This window comes from Tiliqua scincoides, chromosome 2, assembly GCF_035046505.1.
Source record: "Tiliqua scincoides isolate rTilSci1 chromosome 2, rTilSci1.hap2, whole genome shotgun sequence".
NCBI lineage: Eukaryota > Metazoa > Chordata > Lepidosauria > Squamata > Scincidae > Tiliqua > Tiliqua scincoides.
This window is the reverse complement of record NC_089822.1, coordinates 150,470,802-150,490,624: the sequence shown is the minus strand read 5'-3', so window position 1 is coordinate 150,490,624 and position 19,823 is coordinate 150,470,802. Positions and strand designations below refer to the sequence as shown.

The 19,823-nt window shown below is 43.5% G+C and overlaps 1 protein-coding gene across 5 annotated transcripts in view; it reads left to right on the top strand.

The window, feature by feature from the left end:
* Positions 1-19,823, top strand: part of RPTOR (regulatory associated protein of MTOR complex 1) — a 434,461-nt gene that overhangs the window by 157,970 nt on the left and 256,668 nt on the right. For all 5 annotated transcript variants that reach the window (XM_066615740.1, XM_066615739.1, XM_066615738.1 and 2 more), the window contains exons 4-5: positions 2,336-2,494; positions 18,394-18,540. In XM_066615740.1, the coding sequence (XP_066471837.1) occupies positions 2,336-2,494; positions 18,394-18,540 (306 nt within the window). The remainder of the gene's footprint in view (positions 1-2,335; positions 2,495-18,393; positions 18,541-19,823) is intronic.

Below are 19,823 nucleotides of genomic sequence, written 5' to 3'. Positions count from 1 at the left end.
TTCTTGTGTGTAAGTTTCATTGTGTTCAATAAATAATTGTTGAAGAAAAAAAATGTGGTGCATTACTTTCTGGGTGACCGTCTTACTTTGCATCTGATCCAGCAAGGCTCAAAGTAAGAGAAGTGGGGAAAAAATTGGGCCACTACAAGTCATTTTTCATGAGCCTAACAGCCTAATCATAACCAAATTCTACTGCACCAATGCAGCAGCACCAGAGCAGCTTGTGCTGCATCTTGCAGGGAAATTTTCATGGGCGGGGTGTCTCCTTGAGGTAAGGGGATATTCATCGCCTTGCCCCGATGGTAAGCCCCAGCAGACATAATGGAGCAACTTGGACCTTCACTAGTGAAAATCACTGGCACAAGTCCCTGTTGCCCCATGTCGGTGGATAAGGCCCTGGAAGGGGAATAGGATATGGTGCATGCCAATGCTGCTGATCCCACCCCTCCCAGGCCCAGTCCGTCCACTCTGGCCCTGACACTGCCCTTCCCTCCCCTGTTCTGCCTGTCCCCTCCCCTGCTGTCTCTCCTTACCTGTTTTGGCACACTACTTCCCTACACTGGTGCTGGTGGGATGGCTCAGGTCTTCCCGCTAGCGGGCCTGGAGCCTGCACTGTTGCAATATGCTTTTTTGGCACACTTATGACAGTCTGTGCCAGGGTACATAGGGGGTGCATAGAACTGTGCCATAAGTAGCTCTTTGTAGCCCAGCCACCCTCTGCTAGAGAGTTCAAAAGACATTAGGGGTATAAATCACAACAAACTTTTCTTTGAACAAGCCCTTGGATAGAAATGTCTGCCTCCTGAAAGTTTAATGACTTATTGTCTAGGTCTAAATTTTTGCAGCATCTCCAGTCTTCTCTGTAATCATTTCAGGACTGTGGATAGTTCCTTTGGCACTAATATAATTTATCAGAGGGATTATGCATTATGAAGAGAGGGAGAGAGCAAGACACTTTTATAGTGGGTGAACATTATCTGCTGGAGTTTATTTGGGTGATTAATAATGTAAAAGAGATAAGAGTTCATGGGCAGGTTGGCAAAAGAGCATGAAAGATAGTTTAAAAATAATACATCTTAGTTTTATTTGCATTAAACCAGTGGTTCTCAAACTTTTAGCATGGGGACCCACTTTTTAGAATCAGAATCTTTTGGGACCCACCAGAAGTTATGTCATGATCAGAAGTGTTATCATCAAGCAGGAAACTTTTTAACAATCCTAGGCTGCATTCCTACCCACACTTTCTCAGGAGTAAGTTCCATTTACTATCATTATTAAAAGCATATATATATAATAGCCTTTTAAAAGTACAGATCTGTAACATTTTCCCAAATGCAGTCACATACCATGGGAGCATCATGTCTAGTACAATGGTGCCTCGCATAACGAAATTAATCCGTTCCGCGAGTCCTTTCGTTATGTGAGTTTTTCGTTTTGCGAAGCGCATTTTCCCATAGGAATGCATTGAAATTTAATTAATGCATTCCTATGGGCAAGAAAAGTCAGAACAAAGTCAAATTTGGTTTACAAAGTGTTTATTAAGTGCTCTTTAAAGGCATACATACTGTACAGAGGATTTCAAAAACGGGGGGGATGCTGAGTGGGGAGCTTGAAGGCTGTAATTCTGTGCACACTTTCCTGGGAGTAAGCACAATGGGACTTACTTCTGAGGAGACACGCACAGGATTGTGCTCTAAGCTGGGGAGGACAGAGCAGCTGCACTCAATTGCTTGCTTTTGCCGTGATCATGGGGGGAAACGTGAAGGAAATGGGGCAGTGAGAGGGTGAATGAGCGATGGGGGGGATGCTGAGTGGGGAGTTTGAAGGCTGTAATCCTGTGCAAACTTTCCTGGGAGCAAGCACAATGGGACTTACTTACATAAACTGACATGAAGATCTGTCCCTTACTAGGGTGGACGGGATCATAAACTGACATGAAGATCCACCCCTTACTAGGGTGAACGGGATCATAAACTGGCATGAAGTTCCCCCCCCTTAAGTCAAACCAAAACAAAACAAAAAAAATTTGTCTTGCGAAGCACGGGTCATAAAAATTCATTGTGCGAGTTACCAAACTTCGCAAAACGCTTTCGTTCTGCGAGTTTTTCGCTGCGCGGGGCATTCGTTATGTGAGGTACCACTGTATATTAAAAATTGAAATGAATGGGGACCCACCTGAAATTGGCTCATGACCCACCTAGTAGGTCCCACAGTTTGAGAAACACTGCATTAGATAGATGAGTGTGTGCCTCTTTCCAATATCTGTGGAAATATTGTTGACTCATGCAGATCAAACTGGATAATTAATTCTTTGTTTTGTTGTTTTTGCAACTAGGCCCGGTACAAGCAGAGCCTCGACCCCACGGTGGATGAAGTTAAGAAGCTATGTACCTCATTGCGTCGAAATGCCAAGGAAGAGAGAGTCCTTTTCCATTACAATGGGCATGGTGTGCCCAGGCCTACTGTAAATGGAGAAATTTGGGTCTTCAACAAGGTACGTGGTTTGCAAATCTTAAAATTTAACTCAGTTTGCAAATGGAGCTAAATCTCATTCTTACTGATGTCAGAGTTGTCTATGTTCACAGGAAACAAATAAAATGCAAATTAGTGGTCCTAATGTTTTATCTCAGTGCTTTAGGGCCCAATCCTATCCAACTTTCCAGCACTGGTGCAGCTGCAGTGCAGTCTTCCCAGTGAAATGTTCCCATGTCTTGAGGAGATGTTTGTGACTGCCTCTCCACCACAGGATGCAGTGAATGCCCCTGTGGCACAGCTGCACCAGCACTGGAGAATTGGATAGGATTGGGCTGAGTGTGTTCTCTTTCTTTTGCACCTTCAGGTTAAGTTCTTAAGACTTCTTGTGTTCTCTTTTCCCCGGGGGAGGGTGTGTGTGTGTGTGTGGGGGGGGGTATTATCTGTATTCTTTCTGGGGAAGTGCTCTCCATATGAGCATATGCACACAGGGTAAAATTACTGAGAAAGGAAAGGAGGGGCATGTGAATACATGATTCACAGGCACGTCCAAATTTCTGTCTCAGGAGATGACCTTGCAAAACTCTCAAACTGCTCTTTTGATGCAAAAATATTGTAAAGTGGAAAGTACCAGTTCTATCCAAAGGAAGTTACTCATAACATTGAAATTAAGGAGACTTGACTTAATCACAAATATATTTATTTTAAATTTATATCTTGTCTACCCTTACTTCAGTGTGAAGCCCAAATTAACTGGCAACAATATAAGGTAAATGAACCCAAAAAATAAACAGCAAAATGTCAAAATACAATAGTTTTAAAATACAATAAAATCCAAAGTAAAAATCTTAACAGCAATGAAGAATCTCAAGGAGAGAACCAAGGCAAACATTTCACAACTAAACAGCAGTGATGACTGCTAGGAACCCCAGCACAGCAACATTGTTAGACACAAAAACCAATCAAGAAAAGGCTTGGCAGAAGAAAAACTTGTCTCATAGATTTCAGTACTGCTTTTTGTGGGGGAGGGAGGGGATGTAGCCCACTGTGTGCATACAGGCAGTGTTTTATCTTTAAAAGATGACATACTAAATCCTTGTGCTACATTTTTGGATAGTTGTAGAGAAATTGGGGGAGAAACTGGAAACTTGAGAATGTTTGTGTATATATATATAAATTGGCCTACTGATAATTTATAAACCTGGCATGTGCGGCTGCAACAGCACCAAAATGGCTGCTGCTGCAGCCTACGTGCTTCAGGCAGCTGCCGCCAGCTCCTCGGGAGAAGGGGACTTTTGTCCCCTTCCCCCAGGTAAAGCAAGTAGCCTCGCAATGGGGCTGCTCAATTCTATGTCAGCCCAAAGGTTGGCGTAGAATCTAGAACCTCCGTGTCAGGCAGTAAGCTTGACATGGAGCAGGGGTGCTCAAAGTTTTTGGCAGGAGGGCCACAACATCTCTCTGACACTGTGTCGGGGGGGGGGGGGTCGGAAAAAAAGAGAATTAATTTACATTTCAAATTAAATTTTACATAAATGAATATATTAGAGACCTAAAATGAATGAATGAATTCCATCCAGTTTATGATCCCATCCACCCTAATGGGGGTGGGTCTTCATGCCAGCTTATGATCCCATCCACCCTAGTAAGGGGGGGTGGTCTTCATGCCAGCTTATGATCCCATCCACCCTAGTAAGGGGGGGGTGTCTTCATGCCAGCTTATGATCCCATCCACCCTAGTAAGGGGGGGATCTTCATGCCAGCTTATGATCCCATCCACCCTAGTAAGGGGGGGATCTTCATGCCAGCTTATGATCCCATCCACCCTAGTAAGGGGGGGATCTTCATGCCAGCTTATGATCCCATCCACCCTAGTAAGGGGGGATCTTCATGCCAGTTTATGATCCCTCCCACCCACACACGGAGGGAGGATCTTCCACACTTTCACATACCCGCCTGCTCACCTGCCCCCTCGCCCTCCCCTCCTTTGTTTGCCTGGGCTGCCTACCTGCCTGCCCATGTGCTGCTGCTGCCTGCCTGCCTGCCTGCCTGCCTGGCAGGCCGGCCAACCAGCCCTCCCTCGCTCGCTCCAGAGGGAGATGTGCTGCGAGCTGGGCTGGGTTCCCCTCCCTCTTGATCTCTCTCTCCCCTGGCTCAGGTTGCAGGAGGGGAGGAGAGGGAAGGGGAGCTGAGCCAAATGGAGCAGAGCAGAGCCCGGCCCAGCCCAGCCCCTGGACAAGAAAGGAGACTAGCACGCAAGCGCACAGGGTCTTTTATAGCGGGAAGTAACAAGAGACCTGCAAGTCTCACGTTACCTTCCCACTATAAAAGGCCCTGCAAGCCGACTGGGCTCGTCTTTCCTTCGCTGCCACTGAGCTCAGTGGCAGCGAGGGAAAGCAAGGTACAGAGCTTGCGTGGCGGGCCAGTGCAGGATGGGGTGAGGGCCGAGTGCCCATTGGAGGTGGGGGGACCCCCTGGGGGCCGGATGGGGACCCACAGCAAGTGGCCTGCGGGCCGGGGTTTGGGCAACCCTGACATGGTGGCTCTGAATCCAGTGGAGTGAAGTCCCACTGGTCCTGCCTCCCTCCTGCACTGCTCCCTCCCCCGAAACGCCTCCTCCCTGCTTCCCCCCACGCCCCCACCTACCTCTCCGCTGCTCGGCAGTCTGCATGACTGCCAAGTAGCGGAGCTCTGGCACTAGCCCAGCGCCAGCCCAGCACTGGGCTAGCACCGGTGCTAGGTCCAGCAAACGTCCCTTATGGTACGTTTGCAACAGTGCGTGCCAGTGGTGAGCTGGCACCCCAAGCTCAGGATTGGGCTCTCAGTCTTTGTTTGACATTACATTGTGTGTCTGTACCTGGATTCCTCAAACCTTCATGACATTGGAAGATTTTCATTTAAGAGACAGAGATCTTCCTGATGCCTTCAGGATTACCTTGTGCCAGACACTTGACTTGGAGCTAGTGTTTTTTATTGTCATTGGATATGTTGACTGGTGGTTGAAGGGAGAGGCATGGTCATAAGCTGCACGAAATTTTGGAAAGCAGAAAGATGTCAGGGGGAAAATAACAGCTTGCTCATTACTTCCTTTGCAACAGAGAGAAGATTTAGCTATAGCATGGGGTGGCCACGCCTTATCTTGCTTGCAAAGAAAGCATAAAACAAGCAGGCATTTGCCCTGATATCTGTGTTATCCTCTAAAACAGTGTTTCTCAAACTGTGGGTTGGAACCTACTAGGTGGGTCGCGAGCCAATTTTAGGTGGGTCCCCATTCATTTCAATATTCTATTTTTAATGTATGAGACTTGATGCTCCCATGGTATGTGACTGCATTGGGGGAAATGTTACAGACCTGTACTTTTAACAAGCTACTATGTATATTCTTTTAATAATGATAGTCAATGGGACTTGCTACTGGGTAAGTGTGGGTAGGATTGCAGCCTAGGATTGCTAAAAATGTTCCTGCTTGATGATGTCACTTCTGGTCATGACATGACTTCCAGTGGGTCCTGACAGATTCTCATTCTAAAAAGTGGGTCCCAGTGCTAAATGTGTGAGAACCACTGCTCTAAAAGCTTCCTGTGAGTGAGACAATACCACACTTCTCCCTCCAGCCCTCCAGTCTTGCTAAAGGTTGGTAGGTTCTTGTTTTGTTTGCCAGAAGCTTTAGAGGATGAAATAAACATCAGGGAAAACATAGCTGCTTCTTTCATGCTTTCTCTTCCTCTAGAACAGGGGTCTCCAAACCCCAGCTCGGGGGCCTGATGCAGCAAGCCTGTTTCTGGCCCGCGGCCAACCTCTTGTCCCTTGAAAGCCGCTGGCCCACTCAACTGAACATGACCGGAACTGTGCTCTGATTGTGTCTGGAGGGTGTTCTGAGGGCCAAAGAGGTTGAATGAATGAGTCCATTCATTCATTTATTCACTCATCTAAGTTCCATCTCTAATTTATTTATTTAAATTTTATATTTATTTTTTTTTCCGGCCCTCCACACCACGCCAGATATTTGATGCGGCCGTCTGGCCAAAATGTTTGGACAAACAATGCTCTAGAACAAACAATGGGAGAAATGCTTGCTATGAGTTCTTCTTTTCAGGTCCTAAAGGGGCACATCTTTCTAGCAAGGTGGTGTGTGGGAATTATTGATGGCTGAATAGAGATAGTAGTACCATTTCCACCAGAAATTGTGTGTGTGTGTGTGTGTGTGTCTGGGAAATCCAGATATGTATATGCACATCTGGGAAATCCCAGTGGAGCGCAACAAAGATGCCTCTTGGATTAAAGACATCGACAAAAAGAATAAGACACCAAAAATGGTGGATATCACTGTTACAGAACAGTTACTCCAGCAAGAGGTAAAAAAGTTTAAAAACTGGTCTGCACCAGGACCTGATGAACCACATGGATTTTGGTTAAAATATCTGACCAGCCTGCATCACAGACTCGCTAAACAGCTGGATATTATGTTGCAAACTGGACCCACTGACACCTGGCTAACAAAGGGAAGGATCTTTTTGATCAAGAAAGACGGCTATAAGGGCAATGAGCCCAGTAATTACTGCCCCATCCCCTGCTTACCTACGACTTTCAAATTGTTTACCAAAATACTGGCTTCCACTATATATGAACACTTGATACAAAACAACATCTACCCAGTGGAGCAGAAAGGGAACTTTAAAAAATCACGTGGCACAAAGGACCAGTTATTAATTGATAAAATGGTCCTGAAAAACTGTAGCAGTGACAGACCAGACTGAGCATGGCTTGGATCGACTACAGAAAGGCTTTTGACTCACTGCCACATAGTTGGATTAATACTTGTTTGGAAATCTATGGCATCAGTAATAACATCAGAAAAGTGGTAGAAATGAGCATGAAAACATGGACAACAATCTTAATAACAAATAGACAAGAGCTGGGAGAGATTAAAATCAGAAGGTGAATCTTCCAAGGAGACTCATTGTCTCCCTTGCTGTTCAATATTGCGCTTATTCCCCTGTCCACGATCCTCAATAAAACTAGATGTGGCTACACCGTCTCAACTCAGACTGGTAAAATCAACCATCTTCTATACATGGATGATCTGAAACTGTATGGAAAAAACCAGTCTGAGTTAAATAGCCTACTGAACACTGTACGTATATTCAGCACCAACATCCAGATGACATTTGAACTGGACAAATGTGCCACAATAACACTCCCAACGTGACAAAATCAAGAATGTGGCAGGAATTGAATTAGCAACCGGAGATATTATCCAATCGCTTGGCAACAGAGATAATTACAAGTACTTGGGAAAACTTGAGGCGGACGTCATACTAAGCAACAGAGTCAAGATAGTGACTCATGAACAGTACCTAAAAAGAGTCTGCAAGATACTAAAGTCAAAGTTGAATGCTGGAAACTCGATCAGAGCCATTAATATCTGGGCTGTGCCCTTGATCAGATACCCAGCGGGTATAATAGATTGGACCAACAACGAACTAGACACCCTGGACAAGAAAACACGAAAATTGACAATTCACCTTGTATTTCATCCTAAAAGTGACATTGACCAGCTGTATTTAGCTCGCAGAAGTAGAGGTCATGGCTTATTACAGGTACAACAGACAGTGGAGGAGGAAAAGCGTGGCATCCATGACTACATATGTAACATTATGGAGAAACTTCTAAAAGTGGTCAAAAGTGAAAATGTTATCTCTGAATCATAGACAAAAGTGGACTACAAAAAAGAGACGCTCACCTACCGGCTTAATAGCTGGATCGACAAACCTTTACATGGGCAATTTTTCAAAAACATTGACGGCGTCTGTGACAAACAGACTACCTGGACCTGGCTTAGGGATGGATTTTTACGCAAAGAGACAGAAGGTATCCTGTTTGCAGCCCAAGAACAGGTCCTTCAGACGAATGTGAGGAAAGCCAGAATTCAGGGTACCAGTAACAACAGCCTATGCTGACTATGCAAAAGATGGGACAAGACTGTAAACCACTTGATTTGTGAATGTCCTAAAATTGCCAATACTGACTATAAACGAAGATACGATGATGTCGCGCGACTTATACACTGGACCTTATGCCAAAAATATGGCTTCGACACGTCCGAGAAGCTTGGCAACATCAGCTGGAGAAAGTCCTGGAAAACGAGAAGATCAAAATCTTATGGGACTTTAGAATCCAAACAGATCAACACGTTAAGACCAACACGCCCAATATCACGTTAATTGACCACAATTCCCAACTTGTGACATTCATTGACATTGCCATCCCTGGTGATCACAGGATGGTAGAAAAGGAACATGAAAAAATGGACAAGTACCACGAACTGTGTCTAGAAACCACCCGATTGTGGATGAAACACACTAAAGTGCTGCCAATAATCATAGGCGCACTAGGAACCATCTCCGCAAATTTTGACAACTACTTTGAACAGCTGAATGCACCAGCAATTACGCTGAGCTGCAAAGAGCTGCTATTATTGGAACTGCGTCAATTATCCATCAATACCTGTGATGATCCTAGGCCACTGGTTGGGGCCTGACGTTTGCGGGCAGTACCAGTGATACTGTGATTTTTATTTGTGTTTTCTTCTTTCACTTCCAGTTATCACTGTGATTATTCTTAACTTGAATAAAAATGTTCTAACTGGAAGTGGCCTGAGGCACATCCTTGGTTTTATTGTTCCAAGAACAAAATTATAGGTGTTCAGCTTGCGGTGTATTTTGCAAAAAGGTATGATTCCAACCCCTGAGTTTAAATGAAGCATGGAGGGAGAGGTTTTTATTTCAGTTTCTTTATGGAGATGATTCACTAATTATGGAAATCAAGCAATTGCACTGACTTAAAGGGAATTATTACTAATACTGTATTATTAAGGAATCTTGTAGCATCTTAAAGACAAATACATTTATAGTACCATATGGTTTCTTGGATCATAGTCTGTTGGGTGAAGTGGATTGTAGTCCACAAAATGCTATGTTGATATGTTGGTTCTGTAAGGTGCCACAAAAATTTTAAATGCTGAAACAGACACAGACACAGTTAGCTGTCTAGGAGTTTTTTCTAATACAAATAGCTAGTACTCTGGCTATTATGGCTTAAACTATGTTACCATTAATCTTTTTATTTTAAAATAACAAATATTTAAGCTAAACTTGGTATTTAAAAAGCACACAACTGTGGTGTTGCTTTAATAGGTTGTAGACAATCAATAAGTCAGTAATAATGTGATGCTCAGTGTGCTACAAGATTGAGAGAAATAAATTACTTTTCAATGAAATTTGGATGTTGTGCCAACTGCATTATTAAGAATTTATTTATGGTGCATTTGCCAGCTATCTTGCCATATCAGATGGGGTAATATGATGAAAACTCCACTGGCTATTATTAGGAGATGTCTTAAAGATTTGTAGTCCACGTTGTTAGAGGATTGAATTTTTCAAAGGTGGAATGTGCAATTTGATAGCTATATTGTGATTTCTTGTGATATCTTTTTCTATCAGAAGACTGGGGAGTTTGTCTCCTTCTGTGTCTCCACTTCTTAAAACAGAACACATTGAGGAAGGGTTTAGGTTTTTATTTTTAAAGGAGAAGGGAAAGCTTTTATACGTTTTGTATGCTGCTAGTTTTTGGATGAAATAGTAAATATGCTAACTTGCGTACACATGTTTTATTTCTCTGTTGTACCATGCCCTCCTGCCTTGCCAGTATAAGTACATCTGTGGAAATGCATTACTTCTAGCACCATTGCTTCAGTGGGGAAGCAGGAGAGGTATAACCCTCCCACCTTCTTTGTTGCACTGCTCCACCATTATTATTAACAGTATTTATATACCGCTTTTCAACTAAAAGTTCACAAAGCGGTTTACAGAGAAAAATCAAATAACTAAATGGCTCCCTGTCCCAAAAGGGCTCACAATCTAAAAAGATGCAAAATGAATAGCAGCAGACAGCCACTAGAACAGGCAGTGCTGGGGTGAGGTGGGCCAGTTACTCTCCCCCTGCTAAATAAAGGAGCACCCACTTGAAAAAGTGCCTCTTACCCAATTAGCAGGGGTACCATGAAAAGATTTGAGACATCCGCCACCATTCTACAGACCACTGCAATGGTATGAGCCAAGCTATGTGTGGATAAGGAGCTGCATTTGGAAGGTGTTGGAGCAACTCAGTGTTTCCAATGCCATTTCTGGCAGGAACAGTCTCAGGTCTTCTGATGGTTTTCAGCCCTTTCTGTGACATCTCATGGCTGTTCAGCCACAGGGAGCTTGTTTACACCTGTACCATTCTCTGACCCAGCTGCTGCTGCTGTTCTGGTCAAATGAAGTTCAGATCCTCCCTTCCCTCTCCATTGACTTTAATGCTGGCACTGTCTTAAGTTGTGAAGAATCTTGTTGCATCTTGCTTTAGTGATGGTGACTAGGTGTGGCAGGGGCCTCTGAATGAAGGCCACAAAATGAATTTTCTTAAAAGGATAGTTGGATTCTCTTTTCCAGGGATCTCCAAACCCTGGCCCAGGGGCCAGATGCGGCCCGTGGCAAGCCTCAATCTGACCCGCGGCCAGCCTCTTGTCCCCTGAAAGCCCCTGGCCCACTTTGCTGAACTTGACTAGAACTATGCTCTGGTTGCATCTGGAGGGTGTTCTAAGGGCCAGAGAGGTTGAATGAATGAGCCCATTCATTCATTTATTCACACATCTACCGTATTTTTCGCTCCATAAGACGCACCTGACCATAAGACGCACCTCGTTTTTAGAGGAGGAAAACAAGGAAAAAAATATTCTGAACCAAATAGTGTAATAAAATATTTAATAAACTATAACAGAACAACATTTGAACCATGTAAAGTGAACAGCAGTCAACAGTGGCATTAAGAACCATTATCACTGTCATTAACAAATGGAGAGACTTAAAGGTTTGAGTACTCTAGTTTTCTGGAAAGCCCAAGAACTCATCATCGCTAGAGTCAGAATTTATGAAGCTCACAAAAGCAGGTGCACACAAATAGGGGATCACATTATCTTTCTGCTACAATGATGTTCTGCCAAATTCCAATCCACTGGGCCTCATGCCTGCTTAAGGCTGATCAGTCCCCCTTGTGCAACTCACCAGTGCAGCAAGCAAAAGTGAGTCCAGTTCCAGTCCACAGATGCCAAGTAAATCAGTCCCATCAATCAGAGTTACCAAATCAGAGTCCAGAGCCAATAAGCCAATTTACAGTCCAAGGTCAGGTTCTAGGTAGGTCAGTCAAATCCATCAGGGTATCCAAGTCCAGTCACAATCCACAGTCAGATTCCAAATTCAATAAACCCAGTCAGTCTCCTCTCCATCCTGCACTCCTTCAAACCCACAAACCCTTTCTGCCTCTGGTACTCCTTATATCCCTGAGGGCCCTATTGCCTTCCAGTGGCTGAAGCTGTGCAACACACTCTGCTGGATGCCCAGGCCTTACCCTTAAAGGGGCCACTGCTAACACCACATCTACCTCCTCGCCAGTTCTTCCATGATTCCAATACAAATGAAAAAGTGGAAAGTCCAACCACAACTTGAATTCTCAAGACACAGCAAACCTCTGGATTTATGGTGAGAACCGAGTCGTACCTGGGGCTTGTGCAATAAGCAAACACTGGCATTCTGACCAAGGGGACAGTTTTTTCTTTGTGATGGGGAGGGGCTTACATTCAGATGCTGGATGAGGTGAGTGAAAGTGCCCCTCCCCTGCTGTGTGAGTGGGGGGGGGCAGAGCATCTGTGTGTGTAAGTGAAGGGGGCAGCCTGTGTGTGTGAGAGAGGGGGAAAGTGTTTGTGTTGTAGAGAAGTTGTGATGCTCTAGGCTTGGGGGGTGGAAGAGAAAAGCTGTGATGCTCCAGGCTTGGGGGGAGAGAGGATGTGATGCTCCAGGCTTGGGGGCGGAGAGAAGCTTTCCTGGGAGTAAGCCCCCCTGACTCTAATGGGACTTACTTTAGAGTAGGCATGCACACGATTGGGCAGCGAGACTGCCACCCCACCCACGCTTTCCTGGGAGTGAGCCCCAGTGACTCTGAGACTTACTTCTGAGTAGACACGCAGGCTTGCGCAGTGAGACTGCCACCCCACCCACACTTTCCTGGGAAGCTGAGCCGGGCAGGGGGCGGGGCCAGGGGCAGAGGTGGTTTTTTTTTTTTTTTTTTTTTTTTGCAGTATTCACTCCATAAGACGCACACACTTTCCCCCCCGCTTTTGGGGGGGGGGGAAGTGCGTCTTATGGAGCGAAAAATACGGTAAGTTCCATCTCTAATTTATTTATGTAAATTTTATATTAAATTTTTTTCTGGCCCTCAGAACCATGCCAGACATTTGATGTGACCCTTTGGCCAAAAAGTTCAGAGACCCCTGTTCTTTTCTAACAGAGCCAGAAGCTTCACAAGCTCTGAAAGCTGCACTTCTACTGCTGTATCTTCTTCTTCTTGTTCTTCTTTAGCATTTGTCCTGTGTGGTGTCAGGGTCTGCTATTTTCGATCGGAGTCACCATTTCTCTCAGTTACAGGCTTGATCCAGGTGTAAGCGGGCGATTTTCATGTCGCCGTGGAGCGTGTCAAGTCATCTCTGCTTCAGTCGGCCCTTCAGTTGTATCTTTTACTGCTGTATCACTGGTAGAAATAGCTACTGGGGCAGGAGGTCTGGAGGGTAGAGCCTCTGTTTGCCTGAAGATAACATCCACAGGTCGCCAGTTCGAGGCCACCAGCACCGTGAATGGTGAGACCTTGAAGCAGCTGACAAACTGAGTTATTCAAGAGTTATTTCACCTGCTCTTTGGTGTGAGCGAAGAAGCATCTTGGCTACCCTCCATGTGAGAGATGAAGGAGCCGCTTGTCAGCTTGCGTGGGAGGAAATCAGAGGCCAGAATGTGATACCAGATCAAAAAGATCCATCTGAAATGTTGTGGTTCTTGAAAGATAAAACCTTTCTTTGATTGTAAAAATCCCTATGGGGATTTAGAACAGCCTGCCCATGTAAACCGCCTTGAATAAAGTCTGAGGAGAAATCTGATGACCAAGAAAGGCGGTATATAAATACATGTATTATTATTATTATTATTATTATTATTATTATTATTATTATTATTACTACTACTACTACTACTACTCCTCCTCCTCCTCCTCCTCCTCTTGTCCACTCTTGTCCACTGCCTCCCAAGCAGCACTCTGTTCTGTGCAATTGAGGTGTTGGGGTTTCAAATGCAAAGTAACTACCATTGTTATGTACAAAGACACCCAACAATTCTAGAAGAATACTGTACATATCTCCCAGTGGTCCTCTTAGGTATAAGATTGAAATCCAGTTGGCTGTATAATCACTAGCAATTGGATTGACATATAATTGAGTGTCCCTGAAATGCCTTTGGCGGCAGTGTCATCATTGTGACCTTCTTTCTAACTGTAGAATTGCTGCTTCTGATCAGATACTCTGCAAATCATCTCTTTGCCCTTCCGTGGAAGATCTGTGAGTTTTTAGTGGTTCTGTGCAAGTCTAAGCACCCATCATTTTCTAGTAGTGCTATATTTATGAGAGATTAAACATAATATATTCTGATTCATAGATTAAAAAGGATAAACCCTTCAGGAAGTATTATTTCGTCCTGATTTGTTCCAGCCAAAAAGTCAGTTCTCTGTTGCTTTGTTTAGCTGAGTAGAGTTGAGATTCCAAAGGGATCCAAGTGAAAAGGACAGTGTGGCTCAGTCTGAATAAGACATTTGTTTAAAAGCTAATTCTTAAATTGGTTTAATCTTTCAAAAAGGCGCAGGCACAGCTTTTGCCTTGCTTCTGTGTCCATTTCCTCTCTGCGTTTTTTCCTCCACTTAAATTTTTCATCACTCTTGTCACGTTGTTCTTGTTGTGGCTTAAGTGCCTCTGTGGCCAGCTTAATCTTTCAGAGCTGCCTTATGAAACAAGCATAGTTTTTTGATGTTTCATCTAGCCTGACAGATAAAAAGGATCTTAATAAATAAATAATCTGCAATGCATCTCTGTTCATTTATTTGGAATGAAAACCTTGTTTTTTCCCCCTGTATGTTTAGCATGAGAAAGAGACAGTTGCAATGTGTTCCTTCTCCTGTCCCCTGACTGTTGCCTTGGGATGGGGCGTTTGGGGATGCAGGATAAAAGGTACCAGTTTTCCTGGAGCACTAACTCATTCTGAAGCAAGACTTTGCATCGTAACTTGAAGGGGGAGAAGAGGTGCAAGACAACCTCAAAAGTGGTCAGGAAAAATTTGCCATTATCACCCTTTTCCCCAATTCAGCCCCTGCTGCAGCATCAGTCCTACTGTCCCATTGCTGCTTTATGGCATGCTAGAACTTTGAAGACTTGCAGTTCTTTAATTTTTTCTGCAGCTTGAAAGAGAGAGAGAGAGAGAGAGAGAGAGAGAGAGAGAGAGAGAGCAAGGCAGCTAGGGATTTAGGAACCCTCAGTATGTTGTTATAGAAGTTCATGTGAATTTTAGTCTTTGAAAAGAATATGATACACTCTCTGAGGGAGGGGAACTCCAGAAGCATTCAAAAATACTTTTTAGTTGCTTATTTTTCTTATCTTTGTCAATCCTGCAGAAGGAATGAAATGTTTCTATTCTATAACACCACAACTGTACGTAATTTGCAGAATAAATTAAACGGTAGAACAGACATTTTTGGAATGTCCACTTAAGCAACTGACAGTGGGTGAAACTTGTCCATGCTTTATTGAAAAGTTAAGACAACTTCAGAAGAGATGTAAAAATCACATCTGAGGATCCTTTAATGGTGTTTCCTTTACTTGCCTAAGGCTACAATTTGTCTTCATGTTAATATTGAAGCAAATCTAGCCACTTAATTTCTAGGGACAAAATTTACTAGGCATGTCTCCTTCACAGGTCTGTTTGAAATAAGTGGGTTATGTACAAGTGGAGTGCTTGTACCCAGTCTCCGTTCATTTCAACAGTGAGTGTGTAGGAGACATGTCGTGTGAATTACTCCAGTTGTCATTTGTGGCTAGGTTTGTTGAAGTCAGATTATTGTGAACTTAATACAAAAACAGTGATTTTTTTTAGATTACAGTTTCATGAGCTTTATGATAAGCTGTCACCCTGGGAACTATATGTCTTTAGGGAGTTGATTTCCATGATCTGATGTAGCTTTGGAGCAGGTGGAAGTCTTTCTGCGTCTCAGCAGAAACTTATGGAATAATTTTCTTGTCACAGTTGTTAACTTATATACGTAGAAGCTATGCACTTTTTCCTTATGAAAGCCCTGAGATTTATTGGCTTGATGATTGATAGGATTATTTTGAAGTTTTGGAATACGCTTTGCTGAATCTGAAGAAAGTCCTCTTCAAAGAAGTTGTTGTGGAACATTTCAGTAAGGGAACATCTTATTCAATGTCCCTTAGAGGCCAGAACACATATGATACTGTTTGTTTCTTAAATAAGGTTAAGAGATAAGGAGAAGCCTATGGAATTGGGTGCTTTCTTGCCCCTCTTGTGCATGAATTCCCTCTGTTTTTATGTATAGTAACTTTAACTGTGGCTAATGGTTACATCTGTGGATAACCATGGTTAATGGTAACCAGGGTTCACTCTGAAAAAGCGTTCTTCAACACTCTCTGTTATGGTCCATAGAATTTCCTTTCCACCTCTCTGCCCTCTTGTGTAGGGCTCATCTGCCTGTGTGTTTACATTGTCAAATGCTGCCCTGGCTGGATGAGGAAGGCAGACTGAAGCAAGCCACCAGATCAAAAGATGGATTTTAAAGATGCAATGAGTGAGATGCTTCACTGTAGCTCACTTTCCTATATGTGAGTTACAGAGCCACATATGTGGGAAAGCCAGTAATCTTTCTTTGCCCTGAACTTCAGTGTAAATAGTTGAGTGACAGCCTAATCCTGAGCTATCTTGGGCTCAGGGCTGTGGCAGTGCCGAAAATGCATCCTGCACACCCCAAGCAGCCGCCGCTGGCTCCTCGGGAGAAGGGAACTTTTATCCCCTCCCCCCGGGTAAATGGAGTAGCTCCGCAATGGGGCTACTCGATTCACCCCCAACCAAAAGGTCAGTGGTGAATCAAGTGCCTCAGTATTGGGCGGTGAGCCTGATGTGGAGGCTTTGGATCCAGTGGAGCAAAGTCTTGCCTGCCTCCCTCCCTCCCTGCTCCTCCCCCCGGTATGCCGCCTCCCCATAATGCCTCCTCCCTGTACTCCACCTGCTACCCCCCTCCCCGGAACGCCTCCCCCCACACCTCCACTTACCTCTCTACTGCTTGGCGGTCTGTGTGACCACCGAGCGGCGGAGCTCAGGAGCCCACCTGGCACTAGAGCCCGCAAACGTGTCTCATGGCACGTTTGCAACAATGCATGCCGGCAGTAAGCTGGCGCACCAAGCTCAGGATTGGGCTCTGAGTTGTTATATATGCTCTGGAGATGTAAGATTAACTGTCTCTAGTCATTCAGGAAACTATGCATAGGTATGAGAAATGTCATCCAGTGACATTTGTAAAACAATATGTAAACAGCATCTTTGGTTAAGAATATTATATACTGCTTTTTGACAAAAAAGTTCACAAAGTGAACAAAATATCACAAAAATATCTGTCTAGTATAAGTAACTAGCAACAAAGTTACACAGTATACACGGTATACACAGTATACACAGTGTACACTTGCATACACTGTTGTGTGTGCCCTTGGATGTTTGGTATTTATAAGGGTGTTATTGAGTGTTGGGAGAGTTAGGACAGACAAAAGAATTTACCCAGCTTGTGATTAGTCTGTGGAACTCCTTGCCATAGGATGTGATGATGGTATCTGGCCTGGATGCCTCTAACCCATTTCTTCCCAGCCCACCTGTGTACACTTTTGATCCTTGTTGCATGTACAACCTCCTAATTTTAGAAGTAGGCTATCTCAGAGTGCCAGATGCAAGGGAGGGCACCAGGATGCAGGTCTCTTGTTGTTTTGTATACTCCCTGAGGCATCTGGTGGGCCACTGTGAGATACAAGAAGTTGAACTAGATGGGCCTTTGGCCTGATCCATCAGGGCTCTTCTTATGTTCTTATGTACAGTTGTTTCTCAAACTGTGTCCAATAGTCATGACCTGAATTTTTGTTCATGAGGTGTAGCTCATTGTTAGAGCACATGTTTTGCATGAAGAAGTTCTCAGGTTCAGTTCCTGACATCTCCAGGTAAAACCCTGGAAAGCTGTTGTAACAGTGTGTTATGATGCTGAAAGTGCTACAACACTGCTGCAGTGTTGACAATACTGATCTATCAAGAATGATCAATGGTCTAGCTTGGTATAAGGCAGCTTCCGATGTTTCTGTTACAGTGCACACTGGGTTAGCATACTTTAAAGCAGTGGTTCTCAAACTTTTTAGCACTGAGATCCACTTTTTAGAATGAAAATCTGTTGGGACCCACCGGAAATGATGTCATGACCGGCAGTGATATTATCAAGCAGGAAACTTTTCAACAATCCTACTGCAATCCTACCCACACTTACTCAGGTGTAAGTTCTATTTACTATCATTGTTAAAAGCATAAACATAATAAAAGTACAGATCTGTAATATTTCCCCAAATGCAGAGAATCAAGTCTAATATATTAAAAATAAAATATTGAAATGAATGGGAATCCACCTGAAATTGGTTCGTGACCCACCTAGTGGTTCCTGACCCACAGTTCGAGAAACACTACTTTAAAGTAAATTGAGAAAATTTTGTAGTGGTGAATCCTGGGATGTGTTTCAGCTGGGTAAGTGGTGTCACAGCACCATTTTGTTACATGGTCTTTGGAGTGTTTATGGGATGTGTGTGGATGCAGAATACAGAAGTAGCTTGTTCAGTAGTGCTGTATATTGGAGACAAAAGTTCTCATGTTGGTTATTATTCACTGTGTAGTGTAATGTGTGTTCTTGTTTCTTTTGCAGAACTACACTCAGTACATCCCATTATCCATATACGACCTACAGACATGGATGGGCAGTCCTTCCATTTTCGTTTATGATTGCTCCAACGCTGGCCTTATTGTCAAATCTTTCAAGCAGTTTGCTCTGCAGAGGGAGCAAGAGCTGGAGGTGAGATATCTGGCATTTGCTGAGGGAAATTGGGAAAGAACAAATTTTTTTTGTTGGGGGGCATCATGCTTTTTGAGATCCATATGGATTAGTTAAGCTGTGATCAGCAGCAAGCATGTAAAAACACTGAACTGTAAAAAAGAAAATTTGTGAAATAGCTGGCCATTCCAGTTCTATCTTTCTGGTTTTGCTTGCCATATAACACTTTAATAGAACTGTTAATTAAACAATAACATTATTAGAATCTGTTTGTACCCTAATGGTTTTTACAGTGGAGATGAATGCAAGGGTGAAGTTAGGTCCATATATATGACACATTGCAGACTTATGTCTGCATAGAGCTCAATTACTACTTCTTGTTGCAACCTTATGTACAGTCATGAAATGAAGTGTCTTAAAGAGTTCCTAAAAGGGAACACGATGTTGCTGCCATTAATTTCACAGCATGCAGAAATGTTTTGGCATTGTTAATAAAAGGGGGACATTTTGTAGGTTTAGAATTAAATTTATTGTTGCAAATGTGAATAGGAAAAGATGTAGCCACTAAATTTAAGATGCTTTCACTCGTTCCTTAGACTCTGAGTTTGGCTAGACATTTTCATCCTACTTTGTAACTGTCAGAGTTTAATTATTAGAAGCCAATATCTTATTTTATGTTGTGAGGTTCTTTGCATCTTTTAGATTTTCACTCTGAATACCAGTAGCCAAGCCAAATTGATCTGAAACATGACTCTTGATTACCAAGGCTGTCCACAAGTCTAATGCTTTGTTGAAACAAAAGCCATGCACTGAAATTTATTATAGTTATTGCAGAAGGAGCATAACCAATCTTGGTTTACAGAGCTTTTGTAGATTAATGCAAATATTTTTTTAGCATGTAATGTTTTTTGTTTTGCTAGCCTATCTGTTCCTGTAATTGTGTGTGTGTGTTGTAGGGCAGCTTTACCAATAGGTTTACTTACCAAAAGAGTTGCTTTACTCAGAAAGAACTGCTGCCTGCCAGAGGGGAGTGGCTGCTTATTAGCCTGTAAGAACAGCATTACAATAGTACTGTACTAATACTGCCCACCTACTCATGTAATCAGGGAGGACCTGCTGTGTGTCCTCCTACTGACAGAAGTGTTGCTGGTGGCTGCATGGGAGAAGGCCTTCTCTTATTGTGGCACCCAGGCAATGGAATTTCCTGTTTTGGGAGAGCCAGCTGGTCTAGTAACAGTCTGAGATATTTTGATGCCTGAGTTGGAACACTAGAGGCTATACCTCATTCTTCCCTCCACAGGCAC